Source organism: Aspergillus piperis (genome assembly GCF_003184755.1).
Source record: "Aspergillus piperis CBS 112811 unplaced genomic scaffold BO85scaffold_19, whole genome shotgun sequence".
NCBI lineage: Eukaryota > Fungi > Ascomycota > Eurotiomycetes > Eurotiales > Aspergillaceae > Aspergillus > Aspergillus piperis.
Window position 1 is genome coordinate 220,963 of NW_020291609.1, and position 16,758 is coordinate 237,720.

At 47.9% G+C, this 16,758-nt stretch overlaps 8 protein-coding genes across 8 annotated transcripts; 4 read left to right on the plus strand and 4 right to left on the minus strand.

The window, feature by feature from the left end:
- Positions 1–240: 240 nt before the first annotated feature.
- On the minus strand, positions 241–833 carry BO85DRAFT_491113 (cell wall mannoprotein 1 family protein; the record flags this gene model as incomplete). The annotated part of the gene is made up of 2 exons (XM_025663693.1): positions 241–429; positions 495–833. The coding sequence occupies 2 exons, from the start codon at positions 831–833 to the stop codon at positions 241–243; spliced, it is 528 nt and encodes a 175-aa protein (XP_025512314.1).
- A 1,244-nt stretch (positions 834–2,077) lies between these two features.
- On the minus strand, positions 2,078–3,181 carry BO85DRAFT_500231 (uncharacterized protein; the record flags this gene model as incomplete). Its single annotated transcript, XM_025664101.1, has 2 exons — positions 2,078–3,071; positions 3,129–3,181. The coding sequence occupies 2 exons, from the start codon at positions 3,179–3,181 to the stop codon at positions 2,144–2,146; spliced, it is 981 nt and encodes a 326-aa protein (XP_025512315.1). The 3' UTR covers positions 2,078–2,143.
- A 762-nt stretch (positions 3,182–3,943) lies between these two features.
- On the plus strand, positions 3,944–4,774 carry BO85DRAFT_500233 (alpha/beta fold hydrolase; the record flags this gene model as incomplete). The annotated part of the gene is made up of 1 exon (XM_025664102.1): positions 3,944–4,774. One exon carries the CDS (start codon positions 3,944–3,946, stop codon positions 4,772–4,774), a length of 831 nt encoding a protein of 276 aa, XP_025512316.1.
- An 838-nt stretch (positions 4,775–5,612) lies between these two features.
- On the plus strand, positions 5,613–6,902 carry BO85DRAFT_471166 (NADP-dependent oxidoreductase; the record flags this gene model as incomplete). The annotated part of the gene is made up of 5 exons (XM_025662452.1): positions 5,613–5,794; positions 5,843–5,958; positions 6,015–6,185; positions 6,238–6,369; positions 6,424–6,902. 5 exons carry the CDS (start codon positions 5,613–5,615, stop codon positions 6,900–6,902), a joined length of 1,080 nt encoding a protein of 359 aa, XP_025512317.1.
- Positions 6,903–8,480: 1,578 nt separating this feature from the next.
- On the plus strand, positions 8,481–10,324 carry BO85DRAFT_379382 (fungal specific transcription factor domain-containing protein; the record flags this gene model as incomplete). The annotated part of the gene is made up of 7 exons (XM_025656338.1): positions 8,481–8,574; positions 8,628–8,893; positions 8,942–8,956; positions 9,009–9,200; positions 9,249–9,718; positions 9,773–10,106; positions 10,163–10,324. 7 exons carry the CDS (start codon positions 8,481–8,483, stop codon positions 10,322–10,324), a joined length of 1,533 nt encoding a protein of 510 aa, XP_025512318.1.
- A 675-nt stretch (positions 10,325–10,999) lies between these two features.
- Positions 11,000–11,873, minus strand: BO85DRAFT_500258 (putative acetyl xylan esterase (Axe1); the record flags this gene model as incomplete). Its single annotated transcript, XM_025664103.1, has 4 exons — positions 11,000–11,185; positions 11,254–11,333; positions 11,386–11,485; positions 11,544–11,873. 4 exons carry the CDS (start codon positions 11,871–11,873, stop codon positions 11,000–11,002), a joined length of 696 nt encoding a protein of 231 aa, XP_025512319.1.
- Positions 11,874–13,596: 1,723 nt separating this feature from the next.
- Positions 13,597–13,953, plus strand: BO85DRAFT_491118 (uncharacterized protein; the record flags this gene model as incomplete). Its single annotated transcript, XM_025663694.1, has 1 exon — positions 13,597–13,953. One exon carries the CDS (start codon positions 13,597–13,599, stop codon positions 13,951–13,953), a length of 357 nt encoding a protein of 118 aa, XP_025512320.1.
- BO85DRAFT_403793 (general amidase GmdA) lies at positions 13,944–16,061 on the minus strand. The gene is made up of 5 exons (XM_025657244.1): positions 15,775–16,061; positions 14,882–15,715; positions 14,782–14,829; positions 14,318–14,729; positions 13,944–14,268 (listed from the first exon to the last, which is right to left on the minus strand). The coding sequence occupies exons 1-5, from the start codon at positions 16,042–16,044 to the stop codon at positions 14,141–14,143; spliced, it is 1,692 nt and encodes a 563-aa protein (XP_025512321.1). The 5' UTR covers positions 16,045–16,061; the 3' UTR covers positions 13,944–14,140.
- Positions 16,062–16,758: the final 697 nt, after the last annotated feature.

The window sequence follows — 16,758 nt, forward strand, 5'->3', positions numbered from 1 at the left end:
AACCAGACTTACAGTTCGACTACACACTACATATAAGGTTTTGGGCCTAAGCTTTTAACAAATCCATCGTCTGCAATTTGCGCCGAAGTGGGAAGCCTCTTCGATTCAATGACAGCCTGTCACTAATACATGCACTGCTCAACATTCTCATCCTCAGCAGTTGGGATATGGCAGAGAAAGCGGTAGTTTCATGCAATCCACTAGCCCTTGCCATTCCTTACAACTGTATGCCGCGGGAGTTCACTCATAGGCGGCAATTGCACTAGAGAAAGCAGCGTCAATTGAGGCCAGAGTCGAGGCGATTGTCGAAGCATCCGTCGTGGTGGCCTTCGCCTCCAGGTCCGCCCCCAGCTCGTCCGTGTCGGTCTTGAGCGTCTCCAGGGAGGAGAGCAAAGTGGAAGTGACTCCCGCAGATGCCGCAGTGGACTCCTACAAGTGCACATTAGCCCTGCAACAACAAGTCACAGAAACCTCGCCGACTTTATGGAACATACCTTCGAGATAAGCTCATCCAAGGTTGCGATGATAATTGTGGCTAGAGAAGTTACTTCAGATGTGATACTGGAACTCTCCGAAGTGGTGAATGCAGAAGCAGCCTCGGTATCAGTGATGGCTGTCTCCAAAGCACTTTTGACAGTGTTGTAATCGGACAAAATGCCTAGCGCTGCCAAAAGGTCTCCGGTCCAGTTGGTTACGTCCGTCTTGAGAGTAGTAACATCTGTTCCAATAGTCTCAAGATCAGACAGTACGGTCGCAGCATCGCGTTTAGCGATAGGGCCTGCTTGAGCGAGACCAAGACCGAATGCGACGACGAGGAAGGAATTGCAAATCATGATGGAGAGAGATGGTAAGACAGATGGGTGTTGTCTTAAGTGAACTTGTTGATTTCGTGTCACAATGTCAGGCAATGTGGGCCTTTATATAGCTCCAGGAAATGGTATTGCTGTCCCTCACGCTCCTTTCAACGCGGGGGTGATGCACCACTAATACAAAATAGCCACGGATGCTTGTGTCGCTATTCCAACCCACGATGTCACAATTTCGGCCACAGGGTCGCAATCGGTCCAACCGCCCTTGACCCTGCTGTTGTTGTACGGCATTCCTCACATGTCAACCTCGGGATCATGTTCAGGATGTCCTGTCTTCAGGGACGCAGCGCTTGTGGCTGACCGCAGGAGAGGTCATACGTCCCTGCACAGTCTTCTGGTCGGACTGGGCTGGAACTCCGCTTTGGCCCGCAAGAGCTCATACCATCCATAACTGTCCCTATTATGGTAAGAAACGGGGATGTAGTTAACTGATCCTATTTGCGTGATGTATTCACTCAACAATCACTCACTGAAGCATTGGAGGAAGCCCTGATCCTTATGACACAAGATTACTGGTCTGAACTTGGTTGACCTTGGCTACCCCAGATTCCACGAGGATTGCTTCGAAGTCTGGGCTGACAAGCAAACTGTTAACCCCGCTCGCGCGCTGGCGTGCTAGTTGTGTGCAACCTACTCCAAATATCCCCGCTTAATCTACTCCATGGCTGTGATTGGCGGGGGCTGTTTGTGGCGGCGGAGGAGCGACGGAGCGCACCAACCATCATGAACCGGCCACACATCTGGCAGATCTATTGAACATGCTCCGCGTCGAATTCCACAATGATGGTAGTAGGCTGCAGTGAAATGCGGGATGGTAATCCACACACTAACTCGCCGATTTTCTTCACGTCTGAGCGTATGCAAATCAGCAGGTGCAAACAGATCTGAGGACAGTCAGTTGGTAGATTCTTGGAATATTGCAGTGGTTTATCATGTTTTCCCTAGCAAAAACGGGACCTGATTCTAGTAGATAGGAAGTTGTAGAGTTGTAATAAGGCCTTTGCAACGAGCCTTTATTACCTTGCTTGTAGCACATCCCAAAGACAGTCGCAAGAGATATGTCATTTGTGCTTCCAGGAGGCCTGGTAGGTATTAACATATCCTTTAGGACGATACTTTTCCGGTAGTTCCTGTTGTGAGGATCTCAACCCACCAATCAATCCGGATTGAGTCATTATAGACGCTAGTCATTTCTGAACCCTTTAAATATATTGTTTAGCTCGATATCAAAGAAAGACATCTCAAATATTAAACCCCTCGACAAAATTTTGCTGCTAGGCTAATGATCCAACCCTGTTAAAAACCTTCAAGGGAGTGGGCATATTCAAGACCATCTGCGCCTCCTTAATAACATCCATCCGCACAATAGTCGAGACGCCCAGCTCGTTGAGGAGTTGACTCAACGGACCTTCGTTCCGAGCGAGATTGACATTGGTGGGGAAAAGACACTGTGTCGCCAACAGGGGGTTCGTCTGAACGGCCACCTGGTACCATTTCCCGTCGATCTTGTTCACCGCGTTATTAATCCCAATTCGTGATTCTGACGGAATGGTCCTCAACGCTGGAAGGGGTACATTCAGTGTCAGATCCGGTGTTCCGTTGGTCGCGCTGATATCGGCCTTGATGTTGTGATCGTCCATGTTCAGGTTAATGTTGGCCATCCACTTAGGCAGTTGATATCCATATATTCCCCTCACCCGAGCAATCTCGGTATCGACTGGAAGAGCCAAGACATAGCCGTAGAATGTTCGGTTCCATATAGAGCTGAGAAGTTGTGTGGAACTGTAACTCGTGCTACCAGGTTGTCGAATGATGATGGCGATCGAGACCTCGTTGTAAGGATCATTATCGCAGACCAGATACGAATAAAATGTCAATGCAACTAAAACGTAACCAGGCAATGCTATGATGGGCTCCAAAGGCGACGGAAGCTTAGACTTCAAGTGGTCAAGAGGCGCGAGCATGACGAGCTGAACGCTGCTAGTGCGATAGTAGAAATTGGGTGCATATACTTGACCGACCCTCGAATCAACCAGCTTCTTAGGGATTTTCCGCAAGAATGTGATATCGTGTCCGATATTCGGGTCCTGGGCTACCTCATCGAGGTTCGGGTTCATACGGTAGCGGTCATAGTAACCTCCTTTGGGTATATCGACCTTCTGACCTCCGAATTCGACCTGAACAGTTTGTGATGCCGAACGTCTACCCTCAAATAGGAGTCATTACTGCTTCGGAAAAAGGGATGTTTGATTCACATACGTTGTGGTGAATTTTTCTGATGCTGCTGAAAAGCGGTCTGATGTCGAAGACATGATGTTACTGGTAGGGTATGTCGAACGCTAGACCAGGATCTGATGATTTCAATACTCGGCGCTGGATGATGCAGGTGACTACAGGGTTGATATATGCCTTGAGATCCCTCCTCGCCCCTCTATGGCCATCTCGGAGATCGGTTGTGGTTGGACTTGCGATGATAAAGCTAGCATGTGAAGAGCACTGAGGCGGACGATGGGTAAAATCAAGCAAAATACTACCGAGGCCCGATATCAACGTGGATCGGAGTTTGATAGTTCCCATAAGCACGACAACGGAGCAACCTCATGCCGGTGGCACATATGAAGGGACTTTCTGGGTACTGGTTATTCATTTGTCATGGCATGGAAACAGGAAGAAGACTAGTAGGCTAACGTTCTAGGCAACTCTGTCTTGGCGGAAAGAACGGCTGGATCCTCAACAGGCCCACTATATAAGCTTTCGCATTTCGGCAGGTAGAGACTAGACACCTTGAATCTTGGTGAGAAAAGAGGGAGCGGGCGGACAAACCTAATATCCATGGAACGCATTGCAGTGAGTGTGACATTGGAAAGCCACAATAGCCTAGTAACGTCATGACGACGTACCGGAGGAAGTTACAGCTCACCAATTCTAGGCCAGCATAGCTGGGCAGCTGATTTTATAAAGCTGCGAATTTGCACACACACAATCCATCGTGTCAATTCATAAGAGTCAGATAGTTTCAGACATTGAACGTCTGTCCGAATTGCCTATTATTACTCCCATTACTTCTCACAAACATGCCGCACCTGAAGCTTCGTGATGGAGCAGAACTCTTCTACAAGGATTGGGGAAATCCCAGAGGACCAATCGTAACCTTCTCCCACGGCTGGCCCTTGAGCAGTGACAACTGGGAACAACAAATGATGTACCTCGGTGAACATGGTTACAGGGTTATTGCACACGATCGCCGTGGCCATGGACGATCAACTCAGACCTGGGACGGAAACAACATGGACACCTTTGTCGACGACTTAGAGGAACTTTTCGCGCATCTCAAGGTGCAAGATGCGGTCATGGTTGGCCATTCTCATGGAGGAGGAGAGGTCACCCATTATCTTAGAAAACACGGCACTAAGCGCTTCAAAAAGGCTGTTTTAGTCGGCGCCGTACCTCCTCTGATGGTGAAGAGTAGCGGCAACCCGGAAGGAACAGATAAGTCGGTTTTCGATTCTTTCCGGCAGGCCATGCGTCAAGACCGCGCGCAGTTCTTTTTGGATGTTCCCAGCGGACCATTCTTCGGTTTCAACCGACCTGGAGCAAAGAAAAGCGAAGGACAGATTCGTAGCTGGTGGCAGCAGGGGATGAACACCAGCTTCAAGTCCGCGTATGACTCGATCAAGGATTTTTCTGAAACGGACTTCTCGGAAGATCTGAAGAGAATCAATATACCAGTACTGGTTCTACATGGGGACGACGATCAGGTGGTTCCCATTGAGGCAGCGGGACTGAAGTCAGCAAAACTTCTTCCCCAAGGAAAACTGAAGATTTACAAAGGCGGATCCCATGCCATTCACAATATTAATGTTGATGAAGTCAATCAAGACCTGCTTGACTTTATTAAATCCTAAGTTCAATGGCTTTGGTATGTGATACTTTGGGATAATGTGTTTTTCATGTGCCAATCTAGCTTCTTGAAAACGCTGGCTCTATCAAAGAGACCATTGATACCATTCTACATTGGCATATGAAGCTACCATTGGCTAGCTCGCGAAGGGTACACTATTAACGCATTTCAGAATATATATTTCAGAGTAACTTTAAATTATGTTGTTTTTTCATCTTTTTTCCTTCGATAGGGTGCGGTAGTTTCGATATGTTCATTAGTCCTGGAGGAGAAACGAAGGCAGGGTGGATCCAGCAAAATACTCCCGACGACATAGACGATTACTAAAGCGTAAGCAACCCCAAGGAAACAAACATGGCCTGGCCTGTGCAGTTGTAGAATCTACCAGACAAAACGGTATACGGGATCGTGACTTCCGAATTTAGACTTTACCTCTGACATTATAATCAGCTTCGCCACTGGCAGACACGCATTATGTGAGCGACGGGAACTATACTTCGGATATCTCATAGTGTGCGGGTCCAGTGGGCATGCGGGTACATCACCTTGGTACCGCAGTGGGCTTAACCGCATTGAGGCAGGCTTGCGAGTCCACTTGGACCCTTTTCCAACTCTCGTAATGACGACTGGACATGGGAATAGCCTTTCCATGTCATTTGGAACGATTGTTGCTCCGTCGTGAATCTTCCTGAGAACCGTTCAAAAGGAACCTATAATCATATATTGCCTCGGTCGCCGTCTTCATTGCGCACTATTTGTACACTCAGTACGCAGTTTAAACTGCCTTTACTTCATCCCCTTTCCTTCTGCCATTTACTGTTACATTTCCACTAATACTCAATATGGAAATGTTGTCACTAAATATATCAACCTACTCGAAACCATCCGAGTATCAGGTCTCGAAATTGCCCACTCCAACTCTAGTCAACTCAAAAGATGTGATAGTCAAGGTATACGCCGCTAGCATCAATCCTATTGACGTCAAGAGAGCCGATGGCGCTTTGAAGCTCGCTGTGAAAGACCCGTGAGTATAAGCTTTTGCCATCAATCAAGATGGTGTTAATACAGTCAGCTTTCCCTACAAAATCGGCTACGATTGTGCCGGCGTCGTTCAAGAAACTGGGCGAGACGTGAAAAAGTTCAAGGTCGGAGACGCTGTGTATATTAGACTTCCTGAAGTTTCCCGGGGTAAGTGTCTGGTACTCGATGTTTCTATGGCTCGACTTACTGAAAGCGAAACACAGGATCATGCAGTGAATTTATAAGATGTTCTGAGGAACATATTGGTCTCAAACCGCCATCGCTGTCTTTTGAGGAAGCAGCTTCAATTCCATTAGCCGCAATGACCGCCCTCCAGGCTCTTCGCCTATATCGTGGCGACCTTGCCGGAAAAACTGTCTTTGTGCCTGCCGGATGTTCGACGCCCTATCAATCTCATAGACTGCTCAATAGGCTAATCAAATACAGTGAGCGGTACCGGCTTGTTTGCATGTCAACTTGCCAAGCATGTATTCCGTGCGGGTAAGGTCATCACTACAGTCTCGACTGCGAAAATCCCGAAATTAAAAGAACTCCTGGGCGAAAACACTATTGACCAGGGTAAGATCCCAGATCTGGCTACCATTTCGGTATTGTTCTCTAAAATGTCTTTAGTTATCGACTATACGAATTCCGACCCCAGGGATGTGATTGAACATGGAACAATCGACTTTCTCTTTGACACCGTTGGCCTTTCTATGGAGCTATTGTGTCTGATGCGGCCAGGATCGAGCCGTATTGTATCAGTCTCTACTCTACCTTCTGGAAATCAGCTACAGGATTCACCTCTCATGGCCCTGCCTCACAAGCCCACTATTCCGTTCGCCTTTCGGATGGGACTCAATCTCGCTGATCAGGTTCGAAAGGTCAGAGCACGCCGTTATAAGACAGAGTACTCCTACATGTTTCTCGTATCGTCTGGTAAGAACTTGGATGAACTGACGCGGTATGTCGAAGATGGGAGACTCAAAACAGTGGTGGGATCAGTCGTCGACTTGCAAGACATTGAAGCCGTGAGAAAGGCTTGTGGGACTGTTTACAGCGGTCGGGGAGGATTGGGGAAGCTGGTAATCCGCGTTCGAGGCTCCGAGTAGCGACCTTTCATCTTTTGTCGTCTCGACGGGGCTTTTTATGGGGGTAGGCGGCATGCGGCCTTTCAGACGATGCACAACGCTTCGCCTCAATGTTATAATAGACTTAGTAATTTTTATTGTTCCTGCCATAAGGTGGCTTGGATGTGTTAGGGACTTGGCAGAGTCAAGCTTCAGTCCGATTGCATACCTACAAATTGTGCAACACATTAGCAGTGCTTTTGTACAGTCCCTTGCTCGCCCGATCAAGTCCGATCTAGGGGTCTCTGGTCGCAAACCGACGAAACACCTCGACACCCCCGGCCACGACTACAGTAACAGCTTCTGTAATACCATAAGCGAGTCTTCTGCTGTGCGGCATTATCACTCGGAGCAATTCGGAGGAAGTAATTTCGAAGTTTAGGATGTAGAACGTGGTTTCTTGTTTTTGTGGCCATGCGGTGGTATATTCTGTGGAAGATTAGTTGCGGGATACGTCTTGCGGCGAACTTTGACTTGCCATTTCATTTTCGAAGGAAACACCAAGACAATGGTATTAATCCAGCTCTGGAATTTACTACCAGGAAGCTTTTTTCTTTTTTTCTCTCTTTTTTTTTTCCTTTTTTGTTCGAACTGCTCAGCCGGACTTCGAATCGAGAGCCGAAGCGCATGTGGGTCAATTTTCGAAAGCCGGTGTCACGTGATAAGGGCTCCCGGGCTGGCCATCTTTGGCTCCGAGTGCCGTCGAGTGGTGCCATCATCGGTGTTCGTCCTGCAACTTCCGTAACCCGAGGCGCAACAATGACCGACAGGCTTCAACCCCGCGTTGCTAAGTCTTGCGACAATTGCAAGGCAAGGAAGACTCGCTGCATACGTGAGTCCAGCTTTATCCCCGCATGCTAGTTCTTTACACAAATTTATTCCCCTTATGTCACATACCTGTCTCCAGTAGACGATCGTAGCCTGGGCGGCCGACTAATCCTGCGCGGTAGGCCCTTCAAGCAGCGCAGTCTGCACCCCTTGCCAGGTGGGTTCATCGGTGTGCTCAGGTTTTCAAAAAATGTGATCAATTTGACGCTGATGAACCTTGAGGTTTGATAGAAACGCAAAGTTGAGTGTCACTATAGCCTGACACGCAGACAATTGAGGCCAAAGAAGTCAGAAGACATCTTAAGTCCAGGTACATGACATGATTAGTCGAGGGCTCATTTTCGGAGCTGATATATATATATGGGTAGCAACTGTACCTCCATCGAATTATAATGTCTCCTCAGCTGCATCTGTGTCCACGGATGCCTCGGCATCTTATGTTGACCAAATTCTCGTCGACAAGAATGCAGATGGCAGGAACCGCGAGGCATGCTCCATGTTCAAGGTGAGGTGCTTCTGCTTCTGCTTCTGTTTCCGTACATAGCTAATGTGCGCAGGCTCGTGAAAACCAAGGTAATCAGTCCTCTACTCCCATTTTCATAGTCCCCGCTCACTTCTGGCTCAGTCCTCAGTACTGGCATGGCCTTTTTTTCGGAGAGCCACATCCACTCCCTGACAAATATGCTGGGCCACGGCAGATTAAGAGATGTACTCGATGCTATGGGAGAAGCTATGCATCAGCATGCACATGGAATCAGCATCGATTTCAGCACCCCCGCATCACCAGGTCAGATTTCCCATGAGGAGGCGGCTCATTATATCACAGGTCAGATGCTCGTCTGTGTTGGTGTGAGCCAAAATTCTAACGCGTAGTCCCAGTTTATTTTGATGACTTACATCCCTTGACACCCTTTCTGGACCGAGCCGACTTTGAGCGGAGAATCGCGGGGCCAGAATTACCGGAGTTGTTGGCAAACAATGCTCCATTCTGTGCGCTATATCATACTTTGCTGGCACTTGGATGCCAGTATATGGATGGTGGATCTTTCGTTCCAGGCAAAGGGAAAGCATGGAATTACTTTCAGGTTGCATTGAGCCTGTTCCCAAGAATACTTGCTCCACCTCAAACTTTGCTTCACGTCCAAGTGCGTATTCTTCACCCTATTCTGGATTCAAGCTGACAGCCCAACCAGGCACTGGCAGCCATGGTGAGCCGAGAAGGTAATGCAAACATCATTCATTTCGCTGAACAAATCATAGGCAGTCTTCACAATGAGCTTCTCCTGTATTCCGATCGGCGAGACCTTGATGTCCGAGGCCGCAAGAATAGTTCAATTGCTGGGATACAACGCCGCATACGTTCAAACAGAGAACGAAACATTGTGTCACAGAGCTTTCTGGGTTATATATTGGCTGGAGAAAGTTACTTCCTTTTTCCGAGGCCGTGGTTCTGTAAGAGTACTTACATTCCGAAGTCTTCTTGACTAATGGCAGTTATAGATGATACCCGACTACGACATAGGCTGTCCTGTTCCAGCATGTTCCGACACTGCCCCGGGAGAGCTTGATTGGCTATTAACGACAGCGCGCCTAGGTCGCCTGATGTCTCGCACTTACGAATGTCTCTTTTCCGTGAGTGCGGTCCAGATGCATACAGCTGCCCGCATCGCCGCTGTGGACTCGATGTCTCGCGAGCTAGAAGCTTGGATTCAAACTCTCCCCGAACCCTATCAGCCCGGGACCCCACTTCGCTTCTCAAAGGGCAAGAGCCCCTCCGCGCAAGATATGGCGCTGCAAATACGGTTCATATACTATGCTTTGGTTATGTCTATGTGCCGGCTTCGGATCCATCTTACAAGCGACCAAACGAATGAGACAAATCAAGAGACCAAGCGTCAACTGATGGAGACCGCTCGAGCTGTTATATACCATACACGTTACATTGAGCATGAGGCGCACGTTCCAGCCTGGTAAGTCATAGCGTCCGGGTCCATGTTCTCACAAATCCTAATTGTAAGGAACAGGCAACTAGGCATCGTGCCTGTTTCCGCTCTTTTCATTATCTTTGACTTTGTGATTCATAACCCATTTCACAAAGAGACGGCCACCAATATCTCGTTCCTGGACATAGCAGCCGGTTATTTCAGCCGTTGGGAAATCAGTAACAGAGACTCTTTACCGGCATCAACTGCTGCTGAATTTTCTCACATTGCTCGTCAATTTGTGCGGGATGTACAAGCCAGGTTGCAGACCACAGATTCACGAAGGTCTTCACGCCCAGAGGCAGATAATTCAGTACCAACGACAGGCGAGAAGAACTACTCCTCCGGATTCGCTGTCGATCCTAGCCAGGTAACGGTATGTTTCCATGATGCTCTCCTTCCGCGCCACTCGCTGACTTGACTGCGATACAGAATGAAGACTCTCTCATTCTCCCGGACATCGAAGGTTTTTCGGGCACTGGACCAGACCAACTATTTTATCCTGAAGACCCGCTTCAAACATTATTTGGAACGTACATGCCGCCTACGACCGACATATCTAACATGTTCAACTCGACTTTGTGGAATCCATGACCATTGTAAGACTAGTGTTCAAGCAATCAGGTAAACTTACTAAATCGCATACTCAATAATATATATTTCGACCGAGGGGCAGACCCAACAATTCGTAATTCGACTATATCGATAGTGTAGGCAAGTGAGATCGACATTTCTGTCTAGGCCTCAAACATAGTAGTATATTAGCTTTAGCCAAAGTCCAGCATCTTCCAATTAGTCCTGATGTGGCGACCCAATTCGTGACCTACATCTGAGCTGATAGCAACACGGACGATCCACAGGGATAAAGTGGAGACGCGGCGTCCGGCATTCGGGTTTCGGAACTCGCCTCCAATATGTGGACCCTAATTATCTACTAGCTTAGCTCACGGTCATCTGTAGTCCGACAAGTGGACTTGATTTCATACAGTACCCGAACAAGAAATCATTCATGACCTAGCCTTATAAAACGGCGTGTACGATAGTACCCTGTGTTCCATTAGGCTTAGGACTACAAAGTCAATGTCACGGTCTGTAAGCTACATATTGACAGTATAATAACATATGGTACATTGCCAATATGTCACGAAGTATAAATCTGCTATATTACAAGAACGAAATCCAATCACCCCCTGAAGAAAACTCTCGGCCCCAGGCCCCGGTGAACGTAACCCCTCAGCGGTATCGGGTGTTCACGAATCAAGCTAAGGCTTATTTCTGCATCATGCTCTCAACCCAAGTAGCAGCGACCTTGTCCCAGATAGTGGCATAAGCCATATGAGCGGAGAGATTAGTTCCGGCAGCATCGCAAACGCCATCTTTGTCGTCGCAGTAGTCGTGGAGTCTGTCGGCGTATTTGGAGAGGGCTGCAAGTTGCTCGGCAGTACGGGGGTATTTCTGATGCGAGTGGAATGTTAGCCAAGCAGCCAATCCAGCTGTTTCATGGTGAATTGGTTATAACGTACGCCAGTAGCAGACACATCCCCGACGTTGTACGTCTGGTTGGGCATGTGACGGGGGTCTCCGTAGAGAAGGACAGCGGCGACTAATAATATTAGCATAAATCTTGTTGATGTACATCCAGGTTAGTCACTTACTATGGGATCCGGTTTCAGGATCAACAGCAGGAGCAGTGATATTTCCCAAAGTTCCGTTATCACCGCCACCGGCCAGCATGTCGCTCACAACCATGGCTCCCTACACGAGCGTCAGTAAGATACCCTTTAAAAACGCAAGCCGGGGGACAAGAAGGTACCTGAGAATATCCGAAGAGTACCACCTTGGTTTCCGGACAAGCCCCGACATAAGCCTTCAGCTGAGCAGTGCCATTGTAGATGCCCTCCTCATAGCTGGGGGTCGATCCTTCCTGGGTTGCAGGATAGATGATATTCTCGTAATCGCTGTCCGGAATAGCATCCATGACCAAGTCGGTCAATGACCCGAGCAGGCCAGGGTAGCTTTCGGTAGTTCCGCGGGCAAGCATCATGTGCACCTTTGCACAAGGGGCTTTTCCATTCGCGTGCGCAGTGGAGGCACTGGCGAGAGCAGAGGAGAGCAGAGCTGCGGTGACGATGTTTTTGAACATGGCGGCGGGTGAAAATTTTTAGTCGACGAGAAACAAGACAATTGGGTGTAGGATATTTTGAATGAAAAGCTAGAGGGTAGATGGGAGTTTATATAGCTTCCCTGGTCTCCATTCGCGTATTGCTACAAGCGGACTGATTAGATATGTCAACAGGGTGTCAGAGAAATATGGGCTGATTGTTACAGCTATCTTGAAGGTGAAGTCCAGACCTTGCGGTGAGTACTGAAATTTCCCTCCTCTGAAGAGATACTGCTCAGCCAAATTCATGCTCGAACTCATTGTCAGATTGGAGACTGCAGTTCTTCAGCAGGGCATCTGGACCTTAGCGCGTCAAGAATTGATGAGAGAACGCGTCAGCAAGTGCTGATCACATCCGCAATGATGCAGAGGGGCTGCTAGGTAGTCAAAGAAATAGAGTTGTAAAAAATGTACCGTGGGTTCAGGGCCTCCAACTATGTGTCATGGTTCGGGGCTAATCTCCAACCCTGGATGTCGGACTTTGCTGGTTCTCCACTTTCGTTTAAGCTTCGTCCGGGAAAGGGCCCAGGTCCACACCACACACCATGATCATGTCCTTTCAATTATCAGTAGCAAAAATGCGGACACAAATCAACTTACAATATTATGTAAATGATGTTTGAATTTCGACTGTAAATAGGTGGCTTTCACCACAGTCTATGGGCATCTCTAGTATCCAAACGCCATGTAGAATACTAGGGCCATCATCTGTTACAACCACAACAGCACAGCCACACAGTTATCAGTGGAGTATCGACCCGAAATTTTTCCGGGTGGGGGGAGATGATAACCCATGACTTAATCTAACCCTGTATCACATAAGCTTTCCACTGACTAAAGTTAAGCTAAGTAACTAAATATGGGGAGAGGGGATAGATCAAGATTGCGTGTTCACAAGGTGGGGAAACCAATTCATAAGAAGCAGTGGCCGGTGGCACCTATTCTACAGGTACTCTATGGACATGCAGTTTTTTTCTTTTGTGGGGGGTGCCATGTGTTTTGAGCCGTGGCAAAAGCATACTAGCGTTTATTTTCCCTGAAAGTCTGCCACTGCAGCTTAGAGTGGGGTCACTAAACATTCAAGCGTGGACCGGTCTACTAAAGGTGGTCCCTGTAGAGCAGAGATGGCTGCCTAAGATTGCGGTCGAGCATCGCTCCAGGTTGCAGTTCCTAAGATACCGTGTAGAACAGGCCAAAGTAGGTGCAATTACTCGCATCTAATAGTTGGGCAAAATGGTTCTAGCAGAGCCACGTAGTAGGCTACCCTTCATATGCACAAGCTGGTTCAATAAGAGAATTAATGATAAGAGGAATGTGATAGATGCTAGGTGATTCTGAAGGCTCGGTCCTTTTCCGCTGCTACGCTTCATTTTTTTGGCGTCAGGCAATATATCGATTCGCACAAGTTCAGTAATAAGCTCTGAGGAATACCAGCAGGAGATGATTCTAGTCAGCATGAGCTAGTGTGGTGTCGAATAAATTGCAGATGGTTTTATCCGTCCAGTCAAGGGATACGGATATCGTACCTCCGAAAGCTAGTGGACATTGCATGGAATAGCCCTGAGTAAGACGGATCAGATAGGAACACGGCAATTGTCATCCCAACGCGAGCTCAGTATATAAGGACCCACCCACTAGCTCTCTAGGGATACTCATCCCTATCAGCATCAGCTAGCTGCCAATCCTGAAAATACCAACGTTCATCATGTTGTCCTGGACTGTGAAAGCCATCACCTCAATGCGCTCCTCGGCCGCACTTCTCAATAGCACGGACTGCGCTGATATCCACTTCAGCTGGCCCGCGGTAGATCTTGAGGTCGCCTTGGTACGACTATTCAATGGCAGAATTGGTTGCCGAGAACACAATTTTGAGCACGAAATACAAGGAATCATCTACCGCCCCGTTAGCGAAACGGGATCGATTAGGTATTTCGTTGGCTGGGCTGCAGTGGGTAGCCATGTGGATAGATATCCAGCGGACTCTCCTGATTTGAGAATTGTTCTAATCTTCAACTCCGAGAGTGCTATCATTCTGGAAGCCTTCGGGGTGGAGGCGGTATAGGCTGAGTTAGATTTGACTATGACTAAAGCCATTATATACAATTCGCTATCAGTAATTCGGCGCTATATTCTCATCAATGCCAACGAAAGCGTGCTTTTTGCACACGGAGTATGCCCTGAGTAGGTTGGATCTAACCAAGCAGTCATCGAATGATTGATTCCGGATCTGTGGACGAAGTCTCCAGTTCTCATTGTCCGGTATAAACTTTGACTTTCTCGGAAAGATATTCAGCGATCGTAATGATCTTTTCTTCCTCCAACCGCCTGCCGAATAACTGTAGTCCAATGGGTGCTCCGTGGTAGATTTCCGGATCGTCTAATAAGGTCAGAATTCGCTTCAGAAGTGTGTGAAAATGCCTACTTACAATCTTCATATATCTTCCGATCCAATTCACTCAGATACTCTGACCGTTCGGCCATGGACGAAAGACATTTGTCAGCACAGCATATAGGGACTACCAAGCTCGTATAATCCAGAGTGTTGATGAACGTAGTATATCCGGTATGACGGTACTTTCCTGGAATAACAGCTGCATGAGGTGCGGTTGGGCAGATGACAGCATCAACTGGCCTTCCTGTGGTAGTCAACTTGGCCGTGCTGTTCCAGTAGTCCATATATTTCTTCTGGTAATCCCTTTTCCGCACGTTGAGTTCCGCTACCTCCCGGGCGTTGAAGGGTTTGACTGGTTCAACGGAGCACTGAGGAATCTGTTCCTCTCCTGACAAGGCAATGTGACTCAGAAGGTCTTCGCCACCGTCCATATCGTAGATTTCGCTCTGCGGAGAATCAGCACACTGCTCTAACTATGCATCCCAGATTTCGACATACCGCAATTTTTTGGCCTTCGCGACACAAATCAGGGTCCCATTCTATGACCTAATACGCGTGTTAGATCAGTACAGCAATAAGGTTCTTCATCTCTGATTACCTGGTGGCCCGAGTCCTTCAAAATGCGTTCCATAAAGTCCATAGCCACCTTCACCGGCGGCTGAGGTTCGACACGTCCATCATGCCGCATGATACCAAAGGTGAGTTGAGAAGATGTACTATCCTTCTTTGAAATCAACTTCTTCGTTTGATCCTCAACATCATCTCTCCATGGTAATGGCAAAGAGAGAGGGTCGTGCTGCCATGGCTCCTGGGAGAGGATGGCTTTGAAAAGTAACCTCAATCCTCCAATACTTGTCGCCAACGGTCCAATAACCGACAAAATGGTGTTTTGGCCGTCAATGGAGTTCGCTGCGCCTTCATACGGAATTCTTCCCGCAGAAGGGCGCAGCCCAAAAATTCCGTTAAAAGAAGCAGGAATCCGAACACTACCACCAATATCGGTACCGAACCCCGCCGGTGAACCACGGAGCCCAATTAGAGCCCCTTCTCCGCCAGAACTTCCACCACTCGATAGATGGCGATTCTTGGGATTCCACGTATAACCAATAATGTGATTTGTTGTCTCTCCGGACATGAGCGTGACGGGAACACTGGTTTTACAGAACAGCACAGCTCCGAGATTGCGAAGTTCCCGTACTAGTTCACTCTCTGCCACTCTATGGCGAGGATCGTCTTTTTTGCCCTGAAAGGTTCCGATCCAGCCCACGTAGCCCATGGTTGTGTCGACGCCTTTGACATGGAATTGGTCCTTCAGACTTACTGGAAGTCCATGCAACGGGCCTTTGGGTGTCCCTGTTGCTGCCAGATGCTCGTCGAGCTCCTTGGCAACACGAATGGCATCTTCGAAGAATACTTCATGTAGACAATTGACCTATGCTGAAATCAGCAGACATACCTCAAGGCAATAACCTTGACGTCTTGGTAACATACAAGTTGATGAGCAATAGCAGCTCTATGACAGAAAGCTTCCGTCACTTCGACAGCACTCCAACTTCCTGAGGTGGTTTGACTTGTGATCGCAATAGCATCGGATTCGGTAATCTCTATCTCACGAGGAGTCAAGTACCCCTGGATAAATTCACCCGTGACATCAACTGGTAGGGTGTCATACTGAATTCTCCATTTCTGGGGAATTGCGTTCAAAATAGCCTGGCGTTTAGCCTGGGCTGCCTTCTGCCAGGATGGCATTTCGGAATGCATAAATTCTTTAGGGTTGCTATTCTGTATGGGATGGGCGGTTGATGGATATACCAGCGCAACACAATTGACTCATCCACAGCGGCACATCATGCATGTCGGAGTCATCGGCCCGATACTGCTTAGTCATTCTTGTGTATACAAACACAACTGCCCTAGTATTATTATAGGGGAAGAAGCGATTCATGCGCGATTCATGCACAGAGCAACAGTTAAGAAAGGCGGTACAGTTCGAGACTGCTGCCTGCTTAACAGGCTTACAATAAAAATTGCCGAATTGGCCTCTCAGCATATTGACTGACCCCGTCCGTCTTAAGAAAAAGGAGCACCTTGAAAATGAGATCCCAGCCAAAAGCGTAGCTCACATAGTCTAGCGTATCTGCAGGGCTCAGAAGTGGCATATGAGAGATGATTTCCCATTTTGCGGAAATTTTCTTTTTCCCATAACCTCCCGCTTGGTGCAAAGCTCTATCTTGACATAACAAAGAGGAGCCGCGGAAGTGATTTATCACCCCTTGCAGACCGATGATCGGAAATGCCAATACATCGCGAACTTTACTACACCGAAACTTTTGGTCCATGCACATAGTAATATGATCGGGATAATTAGCATGGAAGCATATGGAAGGCAATTCTGTGCTCATCAGACATTAGTATAGATCACGACTCATAGAATTCTGGGTTCTACAATCACTTCAAAGACTAACGAGTGGCGTC

What these genes read in the sequence shown, in the direction of transcription:
- BO85DRAFT_403793 (XM_025657244.1), bottom strand. Translation starts at nt 16,044, where the DNA reads ATGCATTCCGAAATGCCATCCTGGCAGAAGGCAGCCCAGGCTAAACGC. An exon ending in TGAAGGACTCGGGCCACCAG is followed by an intron (nt 14,830 to 14,881) that starts GTAATCAGAGAT and finishes CACGCGTATTAG; the next exon opens with GTCATAGAATGGGACCCTGA. An exon ending in GCGAAGGCCAAAAAATTGCG is followed by an intron (nt 14,730 to 14,781) that starts GTATGTCGAAAT and finishes GATTCTCCGCAG; the next exon opens with AGCGAAATCTACGATATGGA.